Source organism: Dermacentor andersoni, chromosome 1 (assembly GCF_023375885.2).
Source record: "Dermacentor andersoni chromosome 1, qqDerAnde1_hic_scaffold, whole genome shotgun sequence".
In the NCBI taxonomy this organism is placed as follows: domain Eukaryota; kingdom Metazoa; phylum Arthropoda; class Arachnida; order Ixodida; family Ixodidae; genus Dermacentor; species Dermacentor andersoni.
This window is the reverse complement of record NC_092814.1, coordinates 88,307,804-88,318,208: the sequence shown is the minus strand read 5'-3', so window position 1 is coordinate 88,318,208 and position 10,405 is coordinate 88,307,804. Positions and strand designations below refer to the sequence as shown.

At 40.2% G+C, this 10,405-nt stretch overlaps 1 protein-coding gene across 1 annotated transcript; it reads right to left on the bottom strand.

The window, feature by feature from the left end:
- Positions 1–330: 330 nt before the first annotated feature.
- Positions 331–10,179, bottom strand: Pfdn4 (prefoldin subunit 4). The gene is made up of 4 exons (XM_050191358.2): positions 10,099–10,179; positions 8,269–8,373; positions 2,585–2,651; positions 331–786 (listed from the first exon to the last, which is right to left on the bottom strand). The coding sequence occupies exons 1-4, from the start codon at positions 10,123–10,125 to the stop codon at positions 584–586; spliced, it is 402 nt and encodes a 133-aa protein (XP_050047315.1). The 5' UTR covers positions 10,126–10,179; the 3' UTR covers positions 331–583.
- Positions 10,180–10,405: the final 226 nt, after the last annotated feature.

The following is a 10,405-nucleotide window of genomic DNA, read 5'->3' as shown; positions in this document are numbered from 1 at the left end:
ACATCACCACAACCCATACTAAGCTAAGAGCAAATAAAACCACATACTTATGCAACGCAGGGCCCCTTTAAAGAAGCATGTACAAAAAGATTAGAATAACGAAGATTACCATCATTTGGTACCAACAGACTTGCCGAAAACACTGAGCTGCATGATCCTTTATTCAGCTGTGAATGTTACCACAAAAGCACAAAATCATGAAAGTACCTTCTAGGTGTTGGATTATATATACAACTGGACTGCCACAAGTGTTCACTTATTTTTGCCATTTTGCTTCAGTACTTGCATGCAGGAGCAGAAAAGTTATGCACGACATAAAAAGCACAGACAAACATTGCAGACATTGTTTATTGTATTTGTTACCATATTCATGGACTGCAACAGTGCAGTCTTCCGCGTAATGTTGGTAATCGGCACACATTTGTGTTTTATTCAAAGCAGCACATCTCTTCACGTCCCGTAGGCTGAACTCGGAAGGCGCAGAACTTTCAAGCAGTTTAAGAGCAACACTACAAAGGACAAATTGATAAAAAAAGAAGCTTGTTAAGTTAGATGTGGGAATGCATACATATGGCAAGGTGGGCTAGCTGTCATCAGGTTCCAGGTTGATGTTGTTTCCGAACTTGTTGTACAGCTGCGACTTCAGCTCGGCCATGATGCCCTTAATGATGCGAGTCTCCTCTTCAAGAACTTTGTTCCGTGCTTTGTTCTGCTCCTTTGCTCGTTCAATCATATGCTGAGCCTCCTCAGAGTCCAGGCTGACAAATACATCTCCCAGCTGGTACGTGATTCCAGCTAAGGAACTTGATGCACATAAGTTGAAAAAATGCTTGCAAGCCATTTTTCAAGTAAATTTTTCTTCCTTCAAAAGTAAGGTCACCAATGCATTGTTCTAAGCTATTCCATAGATATTCATTGGTTATCAAGCCAGCAGAAAACAGTGCAACCACTCCATAGATTCATGCACACAGCACACAACCATTGCTTTGTCAAGCACTTACACACAAACTGTTGCCAGGAACAAAGCATCAAGACAGGCCTGTGGACACAAGCAGCATAACTGCCTCAGGTTCATATTCTTAATTAAGTATAGCAGGCATTATCCAAAAAGCTCTGAAACTGGCTCAAAGTGCTAGGCTAGACCAGAGGGGATACTCTTAAGTGTTCACCTCGTAGACTGTCCATTTCGGCGGTTGATGAGCAGTAGGAGTGAGAAAGAGGCAGGCTGTCTTAAGTCGTACCCTAGCCAATCAGCACTCCAATAGGCGGACACTTACTTGCTCCTGAAAAGCTGGTTGAACAGACTAGAAATTTTAAGTCATGAATGTTTTGTGACTGAACAGTCGTTGCAATGGAAGCCTACGAATTCAGGAAGAAAAAAAAGAAAAAGAAAACTAGGTGTGCTACAAGTTGATAATGTAGCCAGGCATTTTCTGCATAATGTTGTGTGCACGAGAGAAGCGAAAATTATCCTCACTCCAGGTCTCTTGAAAAATACTGTTCAGCACAATGTCCTATCAACGCTTTCCATGTGTGGTCGCTGTCTCTTAAGCAAGTTCGGACGTGCCATATTGGTTAAGATTTAACTGTGGCGTGATACAATGGCTGCCTCACTTGTCTGCACCAAAGGAAAACCTGGTGCATGTTTTTTTTTTGGTCTTAAGAGCAAGCATGGTGCAGTACACAATATGGCAATTGTTGACAAAGACTTGAAGAATATATCCAATCAACAGTCTGGTGTGCTATTTCCATCATATCTGGAGCTGACCTGGTAGAAATGTGAAGAAGGCACTAGTGATGCTGCTCGAGCGAAGACAACAATGAAATTCCTGTGCTTGGGTACAGAGGCTTCCATCATGACCACCACTTTAGAGCACACAAAAATTAACTGTGCAGCATAGCCCACAACAGTTCTCACAGGAGAGCCCTTTCCAGGCTTGTCTTCAGACTACAGAAAACAAATAACTGCATCTTGTCCTTTGGTACAAGTGGGGCAATTATGTTTTCTCACACAGCAGCCAGTCAAAGCTAAACCGATGTAGCATGTGCACGTTCAAACTTACACAAGAGTGAATGAAGAAACAGCCACCCAAAATGGAAAGCACTGCTAAAGCAGCGTGGTGGAATGAATTTTTTTTAGAAATCAGGAACGTCAATTTTTGCTCAACCTCATTCTTGCTCTTTTCACTTTTATGGTGCAACTTCTCACAATGAGGTTTCACAGCTAATCTATTGTCAGCAAAAACCACAGTAATCTTTTAGCATTGTATACTTAAAAGAAGCTAAAACTGGGGCATCAGTGCATATACCTTATACCTCAGATTTCACTCATTCAATAAGAATTTAGAAAGGATAGAAAATTAAAGAGGATTACATTCTTTTATTCTTTCTCTAGTGTTCCTTTGAAAATTCGCAAATAACTTAAGACTTTCAACCAATTCCATTGCTGGCATCCAAAAGACCAACAATTAGGCTATTATTCCTTGATATCACCAGTGAAACCCAGCATATTTGTTAAGGCAAAGAAAGCAATATTACAGAAGTAGCAACCACCAAACAAGTGACTAATGCATTTAAGGATATGGTATGTGGATATCATCTTCAGCCATCATAATTTCATCTGCAGCGTCTTCTAAGTTGCGCAACTCCTTCTGCATGAGACAAAAAAAAAGACAAGTGGCGCACATTCATAGCATTTGTAGCATGCAGCATTACAAAAGAGACAACTGAGCATTTTTGATTCATCAACCACTGAAGGACATTAATGGCAAATATTAATTCATGCTAGCGATTTATTTGTGTTCTGAGGTGTCTAAAGTGCCATTTTTGTTGAGAGAACAGTCTTCATAAGCAAGAAAGTGACATAAATGTAGGACAATGTCGGAGCTAGCACACTGAAAATACTGTACAAACTCGCATGTCTCGCTCATGATGTACTTCAACATGAAGGTAAATGCAGTTTGGCCTATTTCAAAAACTCACAAGCACTATCACTTCACACACCGGTGTGCAGGAAGTTTTTATGGATGCATGGCACCCTCTCTGTAAGCCCATTTGCCCATTTGTTACAGGTAATCATACTTGTGGAACATCTGTGTAGCCCTTGCTGTCATGGTTTTCTCTGAAACACGGCATAAAAAGTAAATGTAGGAATCTTTCTAGAAGGTTAATTACTGTTTTAAGAAACCTTGATCTCCCAAGAAGTGCTATGCTGCCTCTTTTTTTTTAATATAGAAGCATTCTAATGTATAAACTCCATAATGTGATGTCACAGATGTGCAGCAATTGTGCTATCACTTTTGGTGCAGGGAAGTACCGTGCATACTGCATGATGTACACATTAGTACAAATATATGTATTACATACACTTGAGCATGTTTGGTCACAAGCATGAGACGTACCTTAATGCAAGTTTTCAAGAGTTGCCTAATGAATGCTATCATTGAAAGTGGCAGATCGCAAGGAAGGAGCAGCAGCAAACTTGAGAAAAGCTATTTAATGGCTGTGTGGTACATTTTACTACAGTAAATCAACATATGCTGATAGTGGATAGTTACTGTATAGGAATATGCACAGTTGTAATGTGGCTGGAATCAGCTTTATTTATGTCTTATGTCCATTAACGAAATAAGGTCACTCAAATATTTCCACAAAATGAGTTTACTGGAAGCTACACAAACACGATTGCTCCTCTGGTTGCATGTAATTTACTAAGAACTGAACACTGTCTCCGACTTAAGTTGGTTTATTTCACCCAATGTTCTTATGACGCAAACTCGGTTTCTCACTCTGGAGCTGATAATATATCTGACAAAGTCAACCTTTAAAACTAAGGTTAAAAGAAGGAGGGGCCAGTGAAAGCAGACTTTGGCCATTTTCTTGGTGTAAGAGGTGCAATATTGATGGACAGGGAACAAGGAGAGAAGGAAGTGAATGGTGGTGCTTATGTGTCTAGAGCTACAGTTCGGTTTGTTCAGTTAATCTTGCACTTAACACACTCATTCACAGCAGTTCAGTGCCAATAGCCATGCTTATTGCAAAACAAACCCAACACTTCCCACGTGATGCCTATGCTACCACTTAGGCAAGAGCAGGCGACACTGAGCATCCTGCCTAGAGCCTGTGCTCTGTGAAACAAATGGTGGCTAAATCAGTTGATCACCCACCCACACGGTGTCGGAACAGATGATTTTTGGATGCTCAGCTCATTGGTCATTGCGACAGAAGATGATGAAGCATTACTTTGTTTCTTGAGTCATTCAGCTTGTGTCATTTGGCCTTTGACAATGAGACTGCCATGTTTTTGTTCGCAACAATTGTAGAACACAAAATGTGTTTAAAGCCAACATTTCCACAGAGGGACTTGTCTTCCTCAAGGAAACAACTGAATGAGGGTGAAAGTGTTTGGCAGACATTGATATAGGGAAGACAATGTCCCCTTGTTGAAACATTGGTTCCAGAGACATCCCTTGTTTGACCAACGTTGTTCACTGCCAAGTCTCCATGGTCCTGTGCACATGCGTTTTACGTGTTTGCCACCTAGGAAGTGAGGTATTCTGTTGTGACAAACTTCCCCACTTTTCATTTTCTCCCCTCTTCTGTAAATGCTAAAAAAATTTTAATTTGGCTTATCAATGAGCTACATGCACAAATGAATGAAAGTAAGAATGCTCAGGAGATGGGGTGCTACAGCAGACATTCGTATAGGTAACCAGAGGATATGAGGCCCACCCTTTTGTCAGATACATTAGAGCAGTTTGTAAGTGCAATAGATTTGCCGCATTGATTATCAAGACCAATACTATGGGTAAGGGTCACCACAGATGTATCTTTCATACGCACGTTACATATACCTGCATAAATGCTCGGCCAGATAATACAAACAAGGCAAAAGTTTTCACGAAAAGATGAAGAGTTGAAGTTGTCAAGTGGTCAAACAAGGGATGTCTCATGCCAGGTTACATGGGACATCCCATGTAACCAATTTCAATCAGAATTTAATTTATCGATTGCGATTGGCTCCTTTGCTCAAGTGAACAAAATGCAATCAAGAAATTTTATCCCGATTGAGCAATTGCCCTGTGTGACTAGGGTATCAGACTGGAGCCAATGTTTCAACAACGGGACTTGTCTTTCAAGTCCCTGTTGAAGTGCTGGCTCCCACCTGAGGCATCCCTTTTGCTTGACTATACAAAATCCCCTTGTCAAAATGTTAACTCCAGCACAAGACTGTTGATTCTGTCTGTCAGATAAATAATTTAGAATTTATGCCCTGCATGCATGAGCGAGTGTGTTGTTAATGTATAGGGAGAGCAACAGCAGCATTGCCCCCATCATAAATGTCATTGCACCATACATAAGCATCATGTAATGTGTGTGTACCAAATAAAACTCTATGTTCACAAAAAAACTTGAGGTCATGGTGACACTAACCCCTCTGTTCTACAACGTTCCTCCACTGAACCCTCCACCTTAACTCGAGAAAGTCGATGGCAGCGCCATCTCGACAAAAATGGTCACTGCATTTCAATGACACTCGACGGCAATTCTTGAGAAATGTAGCACCTTCTTCAGCGGATGAGCAGTGCTGTACTGAACTCGGTAGAGTGAAAGAAGAGCTTCCGAGTCAAGGTTCGTTTAAGAATATGGGGGTAAATCTGCATCGTCATGGAACTTGAGGAGCAAACATGCCACCTCTGCGCTCATAAATCCTAGTGACTGAAGAAAAATGCTACAGTCAACAGTGCTTGAGCGGAAGTTTCCTTTTGCTGTGGTACTGGAAGGATTCTCTTTTTTTCAATGCACAGCTTGGGCAGAGACGCAATAGATAACTAATGTAAGGCAGGAATGATACCAAGAAGACAAGTGCTGGTGTTTTTTAGAGCCAAGCAGGAGAGAATGCTGACTATGTGTAAAACCAAAGTTTAGTCTTGATTTCTGACACTAACCCAACCCTTTTAATATGTGCAATCTCATGCAAAATAGCATGCGCCTATGTTTGTCTTTATTCAACTCTTCAAGCGCTATACACACAATTGTCCATGATGAGATTATGCATTAACAGCAAAAACTCTGATGAAAATATAACAGATGTTTTGCACGCATATTGAAACACAGCTGATTGCACCTGTACTGCAAGTTGAATAATGTGCATAAAGCATTTCAGTGAAACTAGTCGGAAAGTAGATGGCTGGGCTTTTGCTGTTGGTGTCGGTATGGCGTTACGTAGCGGGTTCACTTTGTTCACTGTTTTACAATGTAAAAACGTCAGGTATATTTTACAAGTGGTTGGGTAGGTGCTTTGGAAGCTAGATATGAAATAGTTGATGTTCATTTGCTTTTCTCACATCTGACATTCCTGTAGGCAGCTCTTGCACAAGAGTCCACATTCTGTTAACTTTAGAAAACTCAGTGAATTGAAAATCCTTAATAGTTATGCAGCTGTACAGCTTTCATGATTCTGAAGACGCAAGATATGAGGTGAAATAAATTTTGAATGGACACAATTAATTGGTGCCCGAGAGGTTTCCTTACTGGGCCATAGGAAATTGACGAATTTTCTATAGTTTTCTGTGTGTTAAAACATTGCCATAGACTCTTCTCCAAGCAATACCACGCACCGTATGAAATGAAGACTAAGATTTAAAAATTTTTGGCACATAGGGGAGTCTCGAAGGATGACACTTTGCCAAAAAATAAAATTTTGATGGGAGGTATTCTCAAAACCAGCCTCCTGTACTCCTTGCACTTCCTAAATAAAAAAAAAAAAAATGACAACAGTAGTGGAGACACAGGAGCTTTCTTGTCAGGTCTTCCAATTTTGTGCTACAACCTCTGCACAGGAGTGCACATTGTTTCAATTATTATGTTTGACTAATGATTGCAACCCTATTTTTTTTTCACGAAGTGGGTTGCTTTTATCCATTAGTGTTTTGACAACTTATGTACAACTTATTATGCGAGATACTTCTTGTGTGGAGTTTTCACTCGCACAAGAGCATGCAGTTGATTTTAGGCTGACCTTCCACAGAAGCTTGGCTAGCAGTCTGCTCTTACATTTTGAACGCCACCTGTGCAAATGCTCGTAAGTACTGTACATTACTATACAACGCACGCAAAGGCTGCAGGGTCAGTTCAATGTACGTGACTAGACAAACTACTTGCTTGCAGAGCGAGGCCGATTGAGAATGATAATCAAGTATGAGGAGGTTAGTGAATGTTCTCCAGCCCAACAACCATTGCTTCAAGAGCCTGAAGAATGCAGAGGCAACAAGAAACCTGCTGCAAGAAGTCAAAACAAATGCTCCCTGCACAATAGGCGTATACCCGTTCTGACAATTGCAAAGCCACAGCTTTCCTTCATAGCATGGGCATCACAGTGACTGACATTCATCCCATCAAATCTGCCAAATTTTTTATGCTTGGTCTAACTTAGAGATGTTGGAAACCTGGATCAAGCTACATAGTTTGTATTTCTACTTTGCTCAGTACTTCTAGCAAAAATCGCCAATTACTTTTTTTCATTCATGTTTCTTCAGGTGCTTCTTCGAAATTTCGCAGAATCCTATGAACTCTCTCAGCAATTATTTCTACTTTACTTCCATTGAAAATACCAACAATGAGACCACAATTTCATGTGTCACAGTTATATATTGCAAGTAATATGTACAACTAAAATGGCAAAATATAATACAAAACGCACTGTAGTATTTGCAACATATTTGGAACATGAAACAGTCTTATGACAACTGTATAACGCAAGGTAAAAAATATGCTGTTCTGAACAGAATAATTGGTCTATCAGAAGTGCCAACCACACGTGTTCTGCATAACAGAAAACATTGGAAATGGAAATAAAACTGATTTTACTAGTTACACATGTGACAGGAACTGCACTGATGTTTGCCAGTAGTTTGCTGCTTAGACATTACTGACAAAGACTTAAATTGTCCTGCATGGTTGCATCATGATTGTAGGTCAGTTTACAGGTCATGCAGAATAGCCACAAACGATGTGCCTTTTCTGAACCATATACAACACCTCAATTACTATTGGGTAACGTCCCCATGACCTCTACTTCTGCATATTGGGAGCCAACTTCATAAATAGTGAAGTAAAACAAATGCTGAACATACACAGAACCTACTGTACAGCACAATCTGCAACATGAAAAAGAAGTAGATCTGAGGCACTATCAGAAATAATGTGCCCATTTGCAGTATTCCACATTCTCAGGCTGGTAATGTGAGGGTAATGATGCAGCCATACCTCTAGATGTTTCATCTCTTCTGTTGCATCTTCAAGTCTGGCATTTTGTCTGGCAAAATTGTTGATCATTTCCTGGTCCTCAGCCGTGACTTGTACATCACCTTCCTGAAAATAATGAAGCTCGTCAGTTTGCTTCTCACGCCTGCATTTTAATCGCCACTAGAGAATATTTCATCTCAGCACGTCTGTGCATCACAGCCAAAGCTGCAGGTCACGTCATGCAATTAAGTGCAAACCTGCATTCCCAACTGTTCCATCCACAATGCTCAATTCCGTGCTTGCCTAAGACAACTACAGATGTGGTATTATTCAATAGCAGCAATGTATTTTATATAAAACTGAGGAGAGTCCTGGCCCAGCAAATAGCTATTTGCTCACTAAACACTATGACTAACCTTGCACAGATGCCCTGTGATTGTTTTGCTGGTTGTTAGCACCATTTATAAGCTTAAGCCCATCCAGAAGTGGAACTGCATAGATGTGCAAATTTTTCAGCCGTCCAACATGCCTGTTGCTTTGTCTGCACTGCATAAGCTTTGCAAGATGGTGATGGTGCATAGATGTAGTTGTAAGATAGCACAGCTAAACTTTCAATTCGAGGTCGCAATCTACATATGCATATTTGCTTATTTATGACGTGGTATGCAGTTAATTCTTTTTATACAGGTAAACCTTTTTTGTTTTTAGTGTGAATGAATTATTTGTCAAGTTGTCATTGCTGCCTATCTACATTTCTATTTATAAGCTGCAAATCCAGAAGGTCAGTGCACTTATTACGGCGATAAAGACAATGCTGTAGGAACAGTTCTACTCCGTTCTCAGCTTCAGTACTCAATGTTCAATACCGCATGCCAATTTCGAATGTCAGCCCAGTCAATTCAATGTACGATCAATTGAAAATTGCTCCCGACACCTTGTAGGTAAAAAAAAAAAAGTGTTCTGTAACATAATGCTACTAATGGTATAGCTGTATGGTATAGCCTTGAAGAAGACAAGTCCACTTGTCGAAACGTTGGCTCCCGCTTTCACTTTGTTCTCGTTTTGCTCATCGTCTCGAATTTCCATCTACCGCCTTCCCCCTTTTTCCCTTAATGGTATAGCTGTGTATTTCAGTGATAAGTTGCACAAGTTCTGCCTCCCCCTCCCCCGGTAGTACCCTCATCTGAGGGCCTTTATGGTCATTTCTGAATGAACGAATGAATAAATAAATATGTTTCCTGGAACGTATTATCTTGACCAAATGGAGCAACTTGTAAACTTCCGCTTGAATTATTTCTCTTTTCATTGCTTTTTTTTTTTTTTTTTCCTGAACGGCGGCATCTTGGAGACCGTGGGCGGGTACGACATGTGCTGGCACTCCGCGCTGCTAAAAGAAAAGGATAGTACCTCATTTTTTCTTTGCTGAGGGTGGGGGGGGCTTCTATGAAAACTAGTGCATAAAAATATAAAAGAAACAAATGCTGGAGTCACGCACGGCAGTAACCAGAACATTTACAACCGAAGCTACAGGCGATCCGTTAACGCAATAGAAAAACAAATCTCATATTTTTTAGCGCATCAAGACGATTGGTGAATGCGCGCTGAAAGTTATACATAGATAGGGTCTCCAGTTTAGCTCAGAGACAAGTTATCACGAGTGCAGAAACGTCAAAGAGAAGTTCGTGCACGCGGTTCAGTTTCCTCGTTTTTCGACGTCTGCGAATAGAAACGTACACACAAACGCAACAAAAACAGTCAAATACTAGTACATAAACATTTTCCCTGCATGCTTGAGCCTTAGACTACGAACTAATGGCATAATTTATTGAATTGATACTCGTCCGAACTTACGGTCTGTTTTCTCAACGACGCCGCCATCTTCAAGCACGTTTTTGTGGTCGCCGCTAGCCGTCGCCTAAATGATGTTAATTTTTTAAGCGATATACTTCAATATAAAATTAAGCACATGAAATTTTATGGTAAATTTATAAAAATAATAAATAAGTAACTAATTTTCTAAGAACACCTAATAAAATTTTTATAAGTTTTTAAAATAGTCAATAGATGGCGCAAACAGCCCCTGCGCACATAATTTTTGATGTCAGCGTTACTTTCGTCAATATTATGTATATCTAGAAGTATAACTAGCGTTGCTATA